General features: G+C 51.0%; 2 protein-coding genes across 2 annotated transcripts; one reads left to right on the plus strand and one right to left on the minus strand.

Annotated features, from left to right (window-relative positions):
* Positions 1-137: 137 nt before the first annotated feature.
* On the minus strand, positions 138-15,136 carry BDV17DRAFT_287179 (AAA family ATPase midasin; the record flags this gene model as incomplete). Its single annotated transcript, XM_073761105.1, has 3 exons — positions 138-7,586; positions 7,641-14,975; positions 15,077-15,136. The coding sequence occupies 3 exons, from the start codon at positions 15,134-15,136 to the stop codon at positions 138-140; spliced, it is 14,844 nt and encodes a 4,947-aa protein (XP_073620362.1).
* Positions 15,104-18,250, plus strand: BDV17DRAFT_252191 (chloride channel protein). The gene is made up of 7 exons (XM_073756513.1): positions 15,104-15,327; positions 15,385-15,923; positions 15,989-16,092; positions 16,181-16,333; positions 16,383-16,497; positions 16,546-16,637; positions 16,688-18,250. Exons 1-7 carry the CDS (start codon positions 15,188-15,190, stop codon positions 18,167-18,169), a joined length of 2,625 nt encoding a protein of 874 aa, XP_073620363.1. The 5' UTR covers positions 15,104-15,187; the 3' UTR covers positions 18,170-18,250.
* Positions 18,251-18,311: the final 61 nt, after the last annotated feature.

An 18,311-nucleotide genomic window follows, 5' to 3' on the forward strand; every position in this document is an offset into this window, starting at 1 on the left:
CTCAATGATACATAAGAGTAGATTATTAACAAAAAGAGATCTAGTCATGTCTTGTACATGGTGTCACCTATTTACAACAAAAGAAGGAAATGCTTTTATATGCCCAGAAAACGCCAAAATGCAGTATGTATATCAATCTAAGAGGAAACATCCACAACCTCCGCAAACCACTGCTTCAGCGCCGTAGCCAAAACAGCCGGGAGTTCTCTTACGTCCCTCACAACAAGATAATAAGGGAACGGGAATCCCTCGAGGTACCTCTTCATCTTCAACTTCATCTCACCGGTTCCGCTCTCAACATCCGGCTCGAAGCTAGCCTGCGTGAGGTCCAGGATAGAGTTACCCTTGAGCGCATCCACGATGATAAACACGATCATGATCCGCTCTTCCTGGGCCTGACGGACAAGGCGGCGGATTGTTTCGTGGTCCTCGCAAATACCATCGGAGATAATCAGTTCCAGCTGCCAGAGATCAGCACCGCCGCCGGCGGGAGATTGCTTGAAGCGCGCTTCGCGGAATAGGGCGATGGAGTCGGCGATGAGCTTGCGGACGTTTGTGCCGGTTTGTTGGTAGCTGAAGTTTTGGAAGACTTGGACGCCCGCTTCGGATGAGAAGGGCTTGCCGAAGTCGTGGGCGACGCGGACGTGGTCTTCGCTGCCAAAGCCGAGGACGCAGAGGTCGCCGGCTTCGAGCATGCTCAGACTCTTAGCGACGAGGGCGAGGGTCTCGAAGGCGAGTTGGCCGCTTCCGCTCTCGAGCATGGACTTGCTGTCGTCGACGGCGAGCATGATTTGGTAGTTGCGCTTGGAGGGGACGGAACGGCGCATCCAAATCTTGTCGCGCTTGTATTGGGAGGCGATGTAGGGGATGATGCGTTTGATGTTAAGACGTTTGCCGGTTCGGAAATCGCCGCGGAGTTTAGTTGCCAGGGTGGGTGCAAGGATTAAGCGCAGTTGTTCGGTTAGCGAGAGGGAGAGGTCGTTCGTTGCGGATTCGTACTTCGACCAGAGACGTTGGGCTTCGTCCCGAGGCGTGAGAGGAGGTAGAGTAGAGGAGAGGTGGATGGCGGCTAGGTGGGAGTCGACTTCGTCCAGCTCTTCGGTTTCTGCTTGCTGAGCTTGAGCGTCGTTTGTGTTCTCTTGGGCGTGCGATGGCCCGGGGATGAATGCACCGGCGGCTTGGTTGTTAGTGGGAACGCCCTCTTGATCCAGTTGCATCGCATCCTCCAACTCATTATTGCCAGGAAAAGTTTCGGGTTCATCGGACGCATCAGGAAGCATTTCTTGATCAGTAGGCTTGACTTCTGACTCCACGCCCTTGTTCTGGTCCAGAGCTTTAGCTTGCTCTTCGCTGGCTTGACCAAGCGCTTGGGTGTCAGCGACATCGTTTTCGTCTGCCAGATGCTCGAAGTCTGCATCGCCCATCTCGGTGTCCTGGGGCAAAGGCTGGTCTGCCTCGCCTTCTTCCTGTTTCGAGGCCTCCATGATCTCCTTTTGTCTGCGGTGCCATTGCTCGAGGACGTCGCCTAGCTTTTTGAACGCCTGCAGTTGAGGCTCATCCGGGTTGATGTCGTCTGCACCTCCTGCGTCCCTGTGCCTGTCTTCCTCACCCTCCTTGGCAGCACCTGTCTGCTGATTCCGATCGACCGAAGGATCAGTAGAGCCATCTTGTTGTTGTGCGTTGCCAGAAGCGCCCTTCTCCTGGTTCTGGTCTTGCTCAGCGCCGAGACCGCCATTCACAGCTTCACTGGGAGCAACTTCTTCTCCAGCAGCTTCATTGTCATCCCTTTGAGCAAGGAAATCTTCCTGCTGGGCTTCTTCAGGCTCCTCGCCCGGCTGCTCTGCCTCATCTTCACCTTCAGCTGCATTAGCGTTCTCTTCTTCAGGCGCGGCTTCCTCGTTCTGATCCTTTTCTTCCTCTTCGCCAGGCTGGTCGCCAGGGCCCTCTTCCTCCGGGTTGTCTTGCATCTCATTCATTTGTTCATCGTTGGGGACATCTGGAAGGTCATCAAGCCCATCGTCGCTTCCCGTATCTTCATCATCCATGCCTTTCTCATCACCGTCAAGCTGCATCTCTTCCGGTAGCTCCAGGGTTTCTTGTTCCTGGGCCTGAGGATCTGTAACATCCATATCCTCACGTCCCACAGCTTCACCTTCGTCTTCGGGCGCTTCTTCATCTTCCTCCTCTTCCTCTTCTTCATCGCCTTCACCTTCTTTCTCGCCCTCTTCACCCTTCTCACCTTCCTTTTGTTCCTTCTGTTCCGGCGCGGCCGTCTGTTGATCATCCTCCGCAGCACCTTTGCCTTCTTCATTCTCTGTTTCCTTTTGCTGCTCGTCATGACCACCGTCCCACATCTTCTCATCAACGGCACCTGCGTCCAAGTCATCGACACTTCCTACTTCCTCGTCGATATTCTCGTCTTCTTCCTCATCGTCACTTTCATTCTTCTCCTCGTCTTCAGCTTCTTCTTGGTCACCCTCTTCTCCTTTCAGATTTTCCTGGTCCATATTAACAGCATCTTTGGATTTGTCGATGTCATCTTTAGACCCTTCTTGCTGCTCCTGCTGCGCGAGTTCTGACAGATCCTCGTCATCACCCACATCCTTGCTGATATCTTCGGCTCCTTCGCCTTCACCGAGGCCTGTCCCACTTTCCAACTTCCCGGACTGGCCTTCTTCATTCGATTCCTCATGCGGGCTACAGAAACCTTCGGATGAAACCTGAATGAATGACTTGGCGAGCACGTAGGACATCTTGCAAGTCTCTCGGTGAACCTTCAGGAAACGACTCACAATGTCCAGGCTGATATCGTGGTACTTGTTCATGATGGGCAATAAGCTCGCCAGTAAGGCAACTGCCATGGGGATACCGGCATCTGACTGTTGTGGGATGCGATGCAGCGTTTCCAGAACATCGTTGAGAGACTTTCCAATATCGGCCAAGTGTGTAGACTTCAGAGCTCTGGTAAAGAATTCATCACTCCTAGAGAGGAAGCCGGTAGAAGTGATCGCGGACGGTACTTCCTTGAGTTTCTGGAGGCTGACAAGAATTTTGTCCACGGCCGCAGTGAGGCTAGAGTCGAAGTCCTCGATGCTTAACGTGTCCACATCTTTCCCGTACTCGGCAGAATCCATCTTCACATTGGTCCAGGGAAGAATTTGATCAAGGACGAAAGTGAGGTCCGGGCGTTCGCGAGCCCACTTGACGACATCAGCCTTCAATTGACCTAGGGCGGATGCTGCTTCGTTGAGTGTATGCTGGTGGGGTTTGGACGTGACTCCACTCGGCAGCTCGGGAAGGTGTTTGATAGATTGTCTCAGGCGATCAAACGTGTCTTTCCATGTTTGCAAGCCATTGGAAATAGGGATCGAAGCAATCTCGGAAAACTTCGAATGCAGCACCACGATTGTTGAGGCCAATCCGAGGGTTGGTGCCAACCACGCAACTGCTGACTTCACATCTTGCTTTCCGTTCGAAATTTGAGGGTTAGACCGAAGAATGGAAGATGCTCCGGACTTCCAGAGGCTAGAGACCTTAGCCAGAGTGGATTGGAGCGCTCCCAAGTCTGTTAGAGCCGGGGCAACAGCGGTCCTCTGCTTGCGGATCATGAACAAAAGATGTTCCATAGACCCTAAACTCCTTGACACCTCCACGTTGCTTAGCTCCTCGGAGTAGCTCCGCGACGCTTGGCGAGCGCGGGGAACTAAGTCAAGCAGACGGTGGAGATAGTCGTCGCAGTGGTCAATCAGTTGCGTTACCGCCGAGTGGGTTGGAAAAGATGGGCTGGTAGCAAGCACCTTAGCAACAGTTGCCTGTGATTCTATCAAGTCGGTACCCGCGTTGCGTTTGACACCCATCTCCAGCAACTGGCGCAAAGTGTCTGCATAGAATCGACGCTTTTGGCCCTTGAGATGTTGGACGTCGGCTTTGTTGTCCTCGGTCAGAACCTTCGGTGTCTGGGTTCTGAATTCTTTGATGCTCTCCACGAAGAATTGGACGAAGCTGCTCAAGTCCTTGCCGACATCGAACTCGTCGGGGATTGAGATATACATGTGCAGCATGCTCTTAACTGTCCCATCCGGGTTTGTAAATCTAGGAGGCCGAGTGGACCAAACTTTGCCTTTCTCAGACATCGCCAGAGCTTCAGGAAGAGTCGTAGAGGATAGGATCAACTCCCGGCCAATAGTGCTTAGATCTTCTTCCTTTTCAGGCATGTCTTGACTCAGAATCTGCTCAACAGGCAAACTCAACACCTCGCGATACTTGCGAACCAACTTGAACAGCTTCACATGTGACCGCTTAGCACTTTCTCGAAGAGCAACGATGTTGGTATCCTTCCAGCTGGCTAGCTGAATCTGTTCTTTAATGTCCTTCTCCAGAGCAAATCGCTTATCGTTCAGCAGTTTGTTGACGGCGGGCTCGAACTGTGCGTAGTGTTGAAGGAAATTGTCAAGCGCAGACACAAGATGCTTCAGCGACAGGTGATCCTGGACATAGAGGGCTAGGAGGGATCGGAAGTTCTTGATGAGCCGGAGCCGCTCACTGTACTGGCCCAGCGTAGTTGAGTGGGTGAATTGCTCCAGAGTAGCGATCACCTCTTGGACATGGTCGCCTAAGTCCGCTTGCTCCGACTCTGCAATCTGAATCGGGGCCCGGATGAGGGCTTCGTAAGCGACAAACCACCACGAACTCACGTCCTGGTCACACTTGTCCTTCTCGAGATCCAGGAGCTTGGCCCAGGTCGATAGCTCCAGCCGTCGCCAGGATATTATCAAGTTCGTAAGCTCATCGTAGTAAGTTGCTGCCGAGTACTCTCGACTGGCTACTAGCTGCCATTCATGGACATGGGAATGAAGCTTCTCGACCTTTGTCAGGAACTTTGCAACGGGCTCAGTATGCTTAAACTGGTAAATCTCCTTGCAAAATGCGATCACATCAATGGGTACTGCGTGGTCGGGCCAGGCGTTGTGTATTTGGACAAATCGAGCTTGGATAGAGCGCGTCAGAGACAGAAGTTTCTTGGCTTCGGCTAGGTTCTGGTCCGTGTAGAAGTTGTAACTCTTCGCGGGAATAGTGGATCTCTTAACAAGGTCATCTTCCAGGAGTAAGAAAATGGCAGAGACCTGTTCCTTAGGCGCCACGAGAGGGGAAGGCGAGCCGCTGCTCTCAGACCAAGTTGTGCCTAACAGCATAGCGGATTGCTTGACGTAGTCTAACAGCACTTCTTCGGTATCCATAAACTCGAACAGCTTCGCATGGAGGTCGGCAAGCCGAACGGATATCATTTTCGGATCAGTTACCTTAGGCAAGGTGATATCGTGCTCAGCATCTTCCTCGTAAGTTGGGAAGAGTTGGTTCAGCTCGTTCGCATCCACTTCCTCTTCATCTTCCCAGGAACCCTTGAAATGGTACATCTCATTCTTGCGGACATGTTCCTCTTGGTCTTCCTGCAGCTTCGCCTTCCACATGGTATAGAATTGCTCGACAATGCGGCGAAGAGACTCACGTCCAGTTCTTGTCTGTAGGAGGCCAGGCTCCATGGTTTCCGCAACTCTGAGAGATGATAGTTCGTAGAACCATGAATCGGTCGTGTACTTCGAGTTCTGTCCCATGGATTCATTTTCTGATAGCAATTTTGGCCGACCAGAAGCTCCAAGGAATGGCGTGGTTTGACAGACAGTTCGCAAAAGCGCTGTCTCGCTCCGTTTGTTGTCTGAAGAAGAGCCCAGAGAAAGGCCAAGGTCTAGTATCTGCAGGAAGCGCACAACAAGAGTCGTGATATCGTCGTATGATCGATAGTTGGTGCTCAAGCGCCGGCTCAATTGCTGGATGTTGTCGCGTAGCAGCTTTTTCATGTGGTCGCTCTGGGCACTCTTCTTGGTTTGATTGATCAAATTCTCAGGGTTCCGGTTGAGTACAGATTTGATGATGCTTGCGAATTCGCCGTGAAGAATACTGAGTTCCGAAGTTGCTGGTCGAGTAACAGAGGATGGAGGAGGAGCTGCACCGAGGTTACGCAATTCGCTTTGAACGATCTCCTTCCTGATATTCGTAGATCGCCCAGAGAAAACTTTCTCAAACAGTGTAATCGCATCGTTCTTCAAGGTAAGCTCAGCAACGCGATATTGATGCCGTTCCCTGTCAACAACCAAGCTTAGCGAGGGGTCATAAGGCTTGTCAGGAACGAAAAGCCATAGAAGAATGACTGCCAATTGCACCAAAGCACTCGCAGTATCATGCGTAGCATCCTCGCCCGTGGACCTATTCAGTAGAGATACGACAAGTTTTGGAAGTGCCTTGTCCGCAATGGCCCTAAAGTAATGATTGCTCGGTAAGTTCTGCGCGAGACGGATGTTCAGCGACAGCAAGCTGGGTGGCAATTTTCGCTTTCCGGCCAGACGCAAGAGCGTAACCAGCTGCTCATAGGACTGCGGACTGAAGTATTCCTTGTGCACATCGACGAACTCGGCGGTTAGCTCCAAAAGAGCCTGCCTGAGTAGCTTAAGCTGATCCAATGCAATCTCCTGGCTTGTAAGAGCCAGTGCTTGGGAGAGAGTTCTTTTCTCGACCTCCAAGGCGTCCATTTGGCCGAGAATGACGCGGTCCACAAAAGCTAACTTGTTCAATAGCGACAATGATACTGTGCCACCAATGGCAGTCGCGGACCCTGAAGACCGCTGATACCCTGAGAAGAGCGACAGCCGATGAAGAATATCTGGAACCCGGCTTTGCAAGTTCGATGTGTTCAAAGGCTGAGCAGGGCGACCAGCCAGTAGAGCTAGTATCGACTGGATGACATTCGGCGGCGCCGAAGAGCTTTCATTCAAAGCAGCAATGTCATGATATTGACACAGCACCTCGAATTCGTTTGAGAAGTACGGAGATTGAGTTAACTCAGATTCCTCCACCAAGCTCGCCAGATCCATTACTGTCTGCCGGAGGCTTTGAACAAGATTTCCTTCATCGGCACCATGCAAAAGTATGGATTTTTGTGTCTCGACCAGAGAGTTGCGCACTTGACTCAGCTGAAACAGATCAAGACGGGTCCGAGCCGCAACTTCCATAAACTCGGCCGCGACCTTTTCCAAATCTAACATTGATGCCAACTGAGCATTAGATGATGCTGTCGCCGGTCTCCATGATTCCCAGAGCTTTTGCATGCCAAGGCCCGTGGAAAGGGCCCAGTTCTCATGGAAGCGTTCGAGAGCCTGAGACAAGCCACTGGCTAAAGGATGGAAGGCAACGCTCAAGTCGAATATCGAGGAGCATAACGACTTGCCGATTTGCAGATATATTAAGAACTCGCCCTCGTCAAGTTCGTTAACAGCCGTTATCTTCAGCAAATCTCCACAAAAGTTGATAATCGCCCGAATAGGAGGCATCGGGTTGTAGTGGCTGAGAAAGTCGGTGTCCAAACTCTGAATGAAATCGTATACGACTTGTCCGCAGTTCGAGATGAATCGGGCAACTGGCTGTGTTGAATCCTTCATCAAGGAAGGCATGCGCTTTGAGGCTAGAGATCGCTGCAACCGACTCATCTGGCTTGGTTTGAGAGATTTGCTCGATTCCTCTGCGAGCAATAACGTCTGTTTGAGGTGGTGTAAGTCAAGTTTGGATTCTTGCAACTGGGTCAATAAGACCAGTATATCCAGCGGCAAGTCTTGCTCCAGAACCAAGGCCAGGGGCTCGTTGACTAGAGGATGGAGAGGCTGCAGACTGCCTTGAATTGCGAAAGCGATATCCCATAGGTTGATGCTTTTCTTCATGGCATCGAAAGATTGGCAATACTGGTTGTCATGAATAACAGACACGTAGCGATCCAGAAGTCTCGAGAATTTATCAGCCGGAAGTTTGGACAAATGGGGCGAGACAAGATGTTGTGATCGTTGCAGATACGCAAGGTCCGAGATTGACAGATGATCAAGGCAATTCTCGTAGGATGGTTCAACCAGGTCTACTGAAGCAGAAGAATTGAAGGTCCAAAGGCAGCGGAGACGATAAAGGGAGGATTGACTGGTATATGTGGGCGTGAAAGAGTAATCCAAAGTCTCCTCTTCCTCGGGCAGGATACATATCTCAACACAGCGATTCCGCATGGCGCGAGAAAGCTCTCCGTTCCGTGAGTCCATTGTTAAGAAGAGCCTGAAGTTGGGATGGGGTTTGATGACCCTGGCATTCCCATCTTCAGTGCGCTGCTCGTTCAGAATCAGGGCTCCATTGGGCTCAGTCAAAGAGTTCAGTCTGTCGAGGACAGACGGGTTACAAAGATTGGCATTGTCAAGAATGACCCAATCTCCCTTCTGAACGGCCTGTGTCAAGACACCCTCTGTCCACTCGAATCCAACTTTGAAATTTTCCGACTCCTTGAAGGTCTTCAAAAGCGATCGGGACCGAGCAAGTAAACGCTCCAAAGGAGGCTTAGGGTAGACCTGGCAGATTCTCTCCAACAACGAGCACACCAGTTCCAGAGGTATTTCAGGGCTCTGCAGCCTTTCGTAGAGCTCGACAAAAGCGGAGACCTCTTCTCGAGTGTCAAACGAATATGCGGAAAGTATGCGTCGTTTTACGAACAACAGTATGTCTTGCAGAAGCGATGACACTTCCCTGTTATGGTCAATCTGCTCGAACCCTCCGACTAGATCCATGGTATCGGTATCAGCACTCAGGGCTAGCTCAACCAGACTAGCTCCATTGATGGCAGCAAGCTTCCTAATCAGCGTCGTTTTGCCACAGCCCGATGCCCCCACTAAGATGCTGGGCCATGACTGCTCGATGCAAAGCATGAGAGACTCAAGCACGGAGAGATCTCTTGGAAGTATCTTAAGATGCGGGTCTGGCGTTGCTTGAAGTACTGCGTCCCTCCGCATGACTCCAAGACCGACTTGCATGTATTCGGGAGTCATGTTATGGTAATAGCTTTTGGTGGCTGTCGAGACCCCGTCAAAGACACGCTCATAGAGACGGCTGACTCGCTCTCGATCTTCTTCACATCTAAACCGCTGAGATATGATGACGTCGAGGAAATTTTTGGTATGTATTTGCAGGCTTCCACGATCAGCCAGCTGGAGCCATCTCTGAATATCACGTAGATTGACTTCCCATGGGCCACCCATGACACCTAATCGCCTTTCTTGAGCGATGGCGACGTTCAGCGAGGAGACAAAGTCAACAAGCCGCTCCGTCTGTGCAGTGGGACTACCAGGGAAAAGTTTGGCACATATGCGCTTGAGATCAGTGTCGGTAAAACTGTCCGCATACACGACTGTAAACCGGTTTACGAAAGAAGCAGGTAAACCTTTCCTGCCACCTCCTTGATGGTGCGGGTTTTGTGCTGCAAAGAGGACGAAATTCGGGTGTCGTTTGAAACTCTGGTCAAGCTCTGCAATGTAGACCATCTGACGATGGTCCAAACAGGCGTTGAGGCCCTCCAGCACAGACTGTGAGGCCAAGTTCATCTCATCCAACAGAACCCAATCACCGCGCTGCATCGCTTGCAGGAAAGGTGCATCTCTCCAGGCAAACTGGCCCACGTCACCGCCCTCCACAGGCACATCGGATCCAAATAGATCGGTAAGGTCTGTTTGCTCGGACAGGTTGATACGCGTGAGTGGTTTGCCAAGAGCTCGAGCAAGAGCAGTCACTAGCGTGGTCTTACCCACACCAGGGCTACCTTCAAGAAGGATAGGCTTTGTTAGTTGTAGACCACGGGCAATCCGTACCGAGTTTGCGACAGTTGTAGGTGCGTCCATGATAAATTCTGGGTCAGGCTGAGCATCACCTCGTATGGGGAGGTGAAAAGGCCCAACACGCAAGGCCCGATCTTGGACATCAATGGTGGACTTCTGGAGATAGATACTGGACGCATCAACGTCGAAAAGTTCCCGAAGCTTATCAAGACACAATTGCCGGTTGGCCTCAAGGTTATGCAATGTAGAAGCAAGCATCGCAGCCGGGTTTGCGCCCAATGTGTCTATGAAAACCATGGCCGCGCCTTGAATGACAGCAAACATCGGTTCGGCCGTTTGGCATTTGTTGACAAATTCAACCCAAGCTAGGAGATCGCGAAGAGATAGCGAGTTGGTCGAAGAGCCCTGGAACGTCCGCTTGAACCATTTCGCAAACTGCAACATAGCTTGAGGAACTTCACTGGACTGTGTCTGGAGTTTCATTTGGAGAATAGGGAGGATATCCTCATCATCTGACAGCTGAGGAGCCCAGATCTCCGTCATTCGATTTCGAAGAGCAGCAGAAAGTTCTCTCTTTCCATAGTCACCTCCAGGGTTCATAGTCGAGAGGAACTGGAAGCCACTGTCTGCCACGACCATAGAGTCAATAGGTCCCTTTTCTGCCAGGAGTATTGACCGATGAGGCTCCAGTACACTGTTAAGTCTTTCCAGCACCGAGTCATCGGCGAGCGATATTTCGTCCAAGAGGAAGAATTGACCCGTCTTCATGGCCGTGATCAGACTTCCATCCGTCCACTCAAACAAGGCATTGAGACGAGCGAGATTCTTTTCAATTTTGCGAAGTAGCTCCGGATCGCACGCTTGCCGCTGCTCGGCACTAAGCGTGCCAAAATCTTGCTTCAGCTCTTCAAATGTCTTCGAATCATTCTGCAACAGCACTCGCAAATCGCTGAGCAGAGTGTCTTCGATGGCGGATCTGTTTCTAACCGGCCGTTGAGCTCCAATAAGATCGCCAGTTTCCAGGTTCACATGCGCATTGACAATGTGCAGCTGTTTTTGGTAGGCATCTGAAACTGCTTGACAGAGCTGGGTTTTTCCGCAACCCGTCTCACCCACAAGTAAGATGGGCTCATTGTTTTGAAGAGCTGTGGAAACTAGCATGAAGAGTCTCCTCATTGCCCTTGTCCAGACCAGTCCAGGGGTTAGTTGCCTCAAGTTAGGTGCATGCTTGTCCATTTCCGAGGTACTATAAAGAACCTCTTCATCGATACTGACCTTCATGACCTCTTCGATCACGCCTTTCACGGCGGCCCTTTCCTGAGGATTCCTGACTCTTTCTGCGAGAAGCATGAAACCATTGATAGCCAATTGTTCTCGGTTATCCGCTTGCCGAAGAGCCCAACGAAAAAGATCACGTAGAGTAGCGAAACTGTTCTTCTGTTCGAACAATCTGTTCGCTTGGCGTAATAGGGAAAGTTTTCGATAAACGGATACTATCCTGGTACAGAATGACGGTGCAATTTGTGATCGCTCTTTGAGAATGTACTCGAGCTCACTCTCTGGTATATCGTCAAAGTGTAGTTCGAGAAAGCGATTCCGGAACGCGCGGGACAGTACTTTTCGGCCTCCATAAAGACCCGCGGGGTTTTGTGTCGCAAAGAGCATGAAATTTGAATGAGGGCGGACCACTTCTTGGGTTTCCGGGATGAACAGCTCGCGATTGTCGTCGAGCAGCCGGTTCAGTGCCTCCAATACGTCTGATGGCGCCAAGTTCAGTTCGTCGAGCACAATCCAATAGCCGTTCCTCAACGCCTCTACCAAGATGCCTTCCTGGTAACGAAGTGTTCCGTCATCATCAGACACGTAAGACCCAAGGTACTCTTGGAGATCGGTGTGCTCATGGTTGTTAATACGGACAAACTTGTTTCCAGAAACATTAGCAAGATACTCGATCATACTCGTCTTTCCGGCAGAGGTTGGGCCTTGGAGCAGAACGGGGAATCGACGCGTGGAACTCGCCCTCACAAGGTTTTTGAGGTTCTTCTCGATGAACGGCGTGATGATATAATGTGGCTGCTCTTCCGGTGCCATATGCCCCTTTCGCATCCAGTAATGTTTGAATTGAACGTATTCATTACCATCATTGGGAGGTCTGGGGGTTCGCCCAAGTAACGCTTTGACATTCCTGACATTACTGAAGATGTGCTTTTCGATCAGCGGCGACAACAACCTCTCGGATTCCATGCTCAAAACGGTCAAGAAACTCATGGAAAAGCCCTCAAAAATTGCCCGACGCAAACCGTAGACCTGCGCATGGTCGGCAGCATAGATAAGCGCACGCACAAGAGTTCGAATACTGAAATGCGGCCGCTGACCCGCCCCGTCGGTGAGCTTGTTCTCGTTGCTGAGCTTCTTTGCCTCCATGTAAAGCTGGGCAAGATCCGATACAGCCCGGGCATCACTCAAGGTCAAGTCCCCAAGGTACTTCTGAATCAAAGACAAGAGGTCATCCAGCTCATTATCGGGCGATTGCACATATAATTCAGTGAACCTGGAGCGAAGGCCCGGTGGAAGGTCCTTTTTCCCTGCGTCTGTCGCCGGGTTCATAGCACCGAATATTCGAAAGTCCGGGTGCCCAAACACCCTTTCCACATCACCCGCCTCAGAAAGCAAGACGGAAGGAGAGCCTTCGCTGCCATGATGTAAAAGGCTTGCAATGTTTTCGAGAGTATCAGGCGACGCCAAATTGACCTCGTCAAGAAGCACCCATTCGCCGTTTCGAAGAGCGCGAACAATCTTGCCCTGGACGAAAGCGAAGGCGAACTTGGCATCGCCCTGAGTTACTTGCGCCTCGAAGTCGTTAAGTTGCGCTGCGAATCTTTCCCATCTCTGCCGCAAAAACTGATACTTGGGAGAGTCCAATTTCCGTTTCTTGGTGGGCTGTTCCCCTTCTCCGGATTGGAAAGAACCAGTCCCTGGCTTGAAGACGCCATCTGCCAGGCGAACCGCCTCATGCCAGTGATTGACCAATCGTACCCAGTTCCCGCTAGCAACGTTTTTGGCAATTGAAGAGAGAAATTTCTGGTTCTTCTTGGCGGAAAATGTTAATTCGAACAAGGAAGTGAACTCGTCAAACATTGGGATGGCCATTGTGCGGATGTTGACTGGTTTGAAGCCTCCCAATAAGTCAGTACTCTCACTTTGCTGAGAGAGATTGACTACCGTGAGCTTCTGCCGCATCAACGTGGCAAGGTGTTGTATCACGGTCGTCTTTCCGATACCCGTTTCTCCAACCAGGAGAACAGGTTCCGCCATCTCGACCGAAGCTGCGACTTGCTCCATCAATTTCAGAGCGGCCCTTGTGGTAGCAAAGCGAGATGAAGCAGCCACCAGCTTGGAGGCAGAACCAGTGGGCACCTTGACTTTGCGGCAAGCTTCTCTTCCCAGTATGAGGTTATTGCCCTGGTCCAGTAGTGCTGGAGTCCGCTCGTGTAGGCTAAACCGTGCACGCTGTGGGGAGATGTGGAGGGCTTCTGCGACCTTCAAGGCTAAGGAATCTGATAATGTCGTGTCTGGGATGTACTTGAGAAAGAGATCAACGACGTCGAGGAAGATGTCATCATCAGTTCCTTCAGGAGTAGCCTCATATCCCGTCTTGACGCCGAGTCTCTGAAGCCTTTTATGCATCCTGCTACAAAGTTTGATCAAGTCTCGCAAGCCGGGGGTACGACCTTGGGAGCTTTTGATGGCAAGGCTTCCATGGAATGAGGAGCAGAGGCTTTGGTAGACGCTCATAATCGTCGGTACTCGAGATTCGAGAATAGGGAACTTCTGCGCGATCACTTCTTGAACCTCGTCAATGCTGAGCGGATCTACCTGCACCCTGTTCCATAATCTACTACCGAGAACAGTTGTGCTAGGTGCGACCTCTTCTCCAGCGATGTTGTAGGACGACTTCATCGTTGCAATGATTCTGAACCCCTCTGAGCACTTGATGCGCTCCCTTCTGCTAGCTATAGTCAACTCACCCTTCTCAATAATTGGAAGAATGAGACCGATAACTTCAGAAGGTGCACGATCCAGGTCTTCAATCAATATCCATCGACCCTCTCTAGCAGCTTTCGTCAAGACACCGGGTTGCCAAGCGAAGCTTCCAGTCGCTGGAGATGTTGAGTACATTCCAAGGAGGCTTTTGGCATCAGTCTGCTCGTTCAGGTGAAGCGTTACCATAGATTCTGATTGGCCCATGGTATTTGCAATATCGTTGATCAGGCTGGTTTTGCCGGCGTTCGGCAACCCGATTAACAGGATTGGTCGAGTGTCGACTAAAGAATTCGCTATCCGTCGTAGATTGTTCACTGCTGTGGGGGTCTTCACGATTGATGATGGTGTGAGCGAGGTCTCAATCTGTCGGGGGATCAAGACGCCGCAGACTTCTGCGGTTCGGACGGTGAAATATTCTCGTAAATGTTCCACCTGTGAAAGTCTCTCACTATGTGACCGCGCTGCCCGTGCCGCATGAAGTTGCTTTTCTACGGCAACCCAACGACGCTCTTCCCAGAGCCCCAGACAGCGGTAGTCAATCGAGATGCCTTCCCAATTCCCTTCTATCATATCATCCCCACAATGTGACCGTACAATTCTTTCGGTAGCAACATCGGCGGCGCGCATATATAGACAGAAGCATCGTACCGCTAGGAATCGGATCACTTGATCCTCGTGCTGGAACAAGGATTGTAATTGTGACGGAGCGACGGCTAGTGAGAACGCCTCCAAGTCGAAAGATAGAAGACGTAGAATGGCCAGTAGGAGTGTGCGTGTCGTATTGTCGTCTAGTTGCGAATTATGTGAGGCATTAGGTGCAGCCAACGCCGACAGAGGGCCAGCCCGGGACATGGCATATTGGCTTGCGAAAGATCGTAAATGCGGTGCGAGCGGCAATATTCGTGCGAATGCTGAGATAACTTCGACTTGACCGACACCGGATTCTGGAAGGGTCCAGCGCGCAGCTAAGTCAGTGAAAATCGGTTCATATGTGTAGAAGAACTTCTCGGTAAACCCCGATCTCAATGCGCCGACTGCAAGCGCATTTAGGTACTGAGTTCCGGAAGCTGTACGGATGAGGGCCGCAATCTCATCCGGCAACTGTCCGAGAAGTTGGGACTCACTCAGAGTCCCCTCATCGGTCGGACTGGTGCCCATCCTAAGTCCAACCACCCAAGGAACCCTTCTGGTGTTTGTAGAGTGAAGAAAGTGCGTATCGCAGTACTTTTTTCCGCTATCTTTTTTCTGCCGATAATTAGTGGCAGGTCCCCACACACATGATGCTCACCGCCATTATGTAAGCACGGAGGCCCGCAACAGCTCCGATCGTGCATTGATGTACGTACGTATTGAGAATAGTTGACCATAGCGACTGAAGTGTCAAGTGTTTCATCGACGACGGCCATGGTTACTGCTTCAGATTTCCCTTCGTATCCACATGATATACCACATCAATAATGGCCTCCAGTCCGGACTCTGAGGCCCAGCAGCATCCCAGCGGGTCAAGGAACAACAGTCGTCGGCCTCTGCGGCTTCGTGCAAGCAGTTTATATACACACAATTCAAGCGATTCATCGGCCAGTGATCTTCGCGAACCGTAAGTGGCCAGCCAACTGCCCTCCTCGGCCTCATGCTGATCTCTCTTATCGTATAGCATCTCCTTCAAACGCAAACAAAAGCAGCGGTCCGGGTTAAGTCTGTCAAGTCTGTCCAACATATTTTCGAACAATAGCGACGGGCAGTCAAGTTTCGGCCGCACAGGATCTCGCAATGGTCAAATACCAGAAGGCGACTCGCAGCCGGCAGGCGAAGCCTCTCAGGGAAACGGGAATTACAATGTCCAGAAAGAGGGTGGCTTGTTGGATTGGTATGTAGAAGGTCCAGGGCGACGAGTGGGTTACGATGACTTTACCGCTATCGATTGGATCTTCGAATATACCAAAGAGCGCCAAAGAAAACGGTTACTCTCAGCTAGTGGACAAGGGGTGTTCGGATATGCTCGTCAACTCTTCGATGCCAGTAACGTTTGGTTAGTCCTGATTGCTACAGGGGTCTCAGTTGGATTCATCGCTGCATGTATCGACATCGTCAGCGACTGGCTGGGGGATATCAAGATTGGATATTGCAAGAATGGACCTGGCGGGGGGAAGTTTTACCTGAACCGCAGCTTTTGTTGCTGGGGCCACGAAGAAGGTGATCAGCCCTATTTCCGTCCCTACCTCTTACAATAATGCTGACCCTCTTACTTTGGAAATCAGATCTCTCGGATTGTATGGACTGGACACCTTGGGGAAAGGCAGTCGGAGCTCGTTCCTCTGGTGGAGCTTTCACTGTCGAGTATATCTTGTATACGCTTTACTCAGTAAGTCTCCGAATTAGTCCACTCCGCGTCAATATGCTCTAGAATTCGTCGCTACCAAGGTGCTATGCGTATCTAATGGCGAAATTAGGTATTCTTTGCCCTCTGTGCCTGCGTACTGGTGAGAAATTATGCCATCTATGCGAGGCACAGTGGAATACCTGAAATCAAAACTGTCTTGGGTGGCTTCATAATAAGACATTTCATGGGGCCCTGGACCCTTGCAATCAAATCCTTAGGCTTGGTAAGAAGTCTCTATCTTGTCGGCCATTCTCATGCTGACCGACCTGAAGTGTCTATCAGTTGCATCTGGTATGTGGCTAGGTAAAGAAGGCCCGCTCGTTCACGTCGCATGTTGCTGTGCTAGTGTCATAATGAAGGCATTCGCTAGTCTGAACAGCAATGAAGGTATCTTAAATATACTGCTTGCTTTAGGGACTTGGCTAACTGCTACAGCGAGAAAACGAGAGGTACTCTCCGCAGCAGCTGCGGCAGGTATATCTGTTGCGTTTGGGGCACCTATTGGAGGTGTTTTATTCAGCTTAGAGGTATCGCCTCCCATACTTGTTATTGACGTCTGGCTAATATTTGACTCCAGCAACTGTCATACTACTTCCCTGACAAGGCAATGTGGCAGAGCTTTGTCTGCGCAATGGTGGCAGCTGTTACTATGCAAGCACTGGATCCTTTTCGCACAGGGAATATAGTTCTCTATGAAGTGAAGTACACCAGAGGATGGCACCGTTTCGAAATGATTCCGTTCGTTATCCTTGGGGTTGTCGGTGGTCTCTACGGAGCGTTCCTCATCAAGCTCAACATGAAAGTCGCGAATTGGAGACGAACTCGGAGCTTCTCCCGTCCTCTCATTGAGGTTGTGGTTGTATCCCTTCTAAGCGCGCTGATTAACTTCCCTAATCTCTTCATGAGAGCTCAAAATTCGGAACTTGTGCATTCTCTCTTTGCCGAGTGCAGTACGGGAACCCCTGACCCTTTTGACCTTTGCAAGACTGGAGCAGCATCGGCTGGTACAATAGCCCTTCTATTGGTAGCTGCTGTTCTTGGCTTCTTCCTCGCAACTATGACTTTTGGGCTCGACATTCCCGCTGGTATCATCCTTCCATCGTTCGCAATCGGCGCTCTCTACGGGCGTGCCCTGGGAACGGCTTTCAAGATTTGGCAAGACGCTTACCCCGGCTTCTTCCTCTTCGGTAACTGTGAGCCGGATGTCCCCTGTGTGACTCCAGGACTCTATGCAATTGTTGGTGCGGCTTCAGCTCTTGGCGGTGCCACGAGAATGACCGTATCCATTGTGGTAATTATGTTTGAACTTACAGGGGCTCTAACCTACGTCATTCCAATCATGATCGCTGTCATGCTGTCCAAGTGGTGTGGAGATATCTTCGGAAAGCGTGGAATATACGAGTCTTGGATCCATCTGAACGAGTACCCTTTCCTTGATCATCGCGACGATACCGCTCCTCCCGATGTGCCCGCAAATACAGTCATGACAAAGGCAGATGATATTACGATTCTTACCGCCGTCGGCCACACAATTGGATCGCTGCGTAACCTTCTCCGAACAACTTCTTACCGAGGGTTTCCCGTCATCACTGAAGCCTCGAATCCTGTGCTTCTCGGTTACATCTCACGTAATGAGCTGTCCTTTGCATTGAGAGACCCGACTTCTCCATCCGGAGTAGAGCTATCAGATACGACCCAGGCTTTCTTTACGCATCAGCCATTCGCGGACCCGATGGACACCCTCGACCTTCGGCCGTGGATGGATCAGACTCCGATCACACTCAACAGCGGCACAACCTTCTTAATCGTGTTGAGGATGTTCCAGCGCCTTGGGCTCCGCTACGTTCTGTTCGCCGATAAGGGCATCCTTCAAGGATTGCTCACGAAGAAAGACGTTTGGTCTGTTCTCAATGATCCTACATCTCGCCGCGGCGAATGGGCGAGTGATGGTACTCTAGCTGAAGGCGGCACGGCCGAGGAAGTCGGACTACTCGGGAATGATAATGTCACCAGTGTTGTCCCTCCGCTGACTCCATTTGATCGACGACCATCTCTCTAGTTGATGAGCAACCTGGTTTTGGAGTTCACTTTCCACGGGGGTTGGCGCAATTTTGGATCTTGGCTACATAGACACGAATTTATCATCTTGTTTAAACGAGGCAAACTATCCATTAGATACTGAAGCTGCCGAACTATACAAG

The sequence above is a fragment of the Aspergillus undulatus genome (assembly GCF_047715775.1).
Source record: "Aspergillus undulatus strain CBS 261.88 unplaced genomic scaffold BDV17scaffold_3, whole genome shotgun sequence".
In the NCBI taxonomy this organism is placed as follows: Eukaryota; Fungi; Ascomycota; class Eurotiomycetes; order Eurotiales; family Aspergillaceae; genus Aspergillus; species Aspergillus undulatus.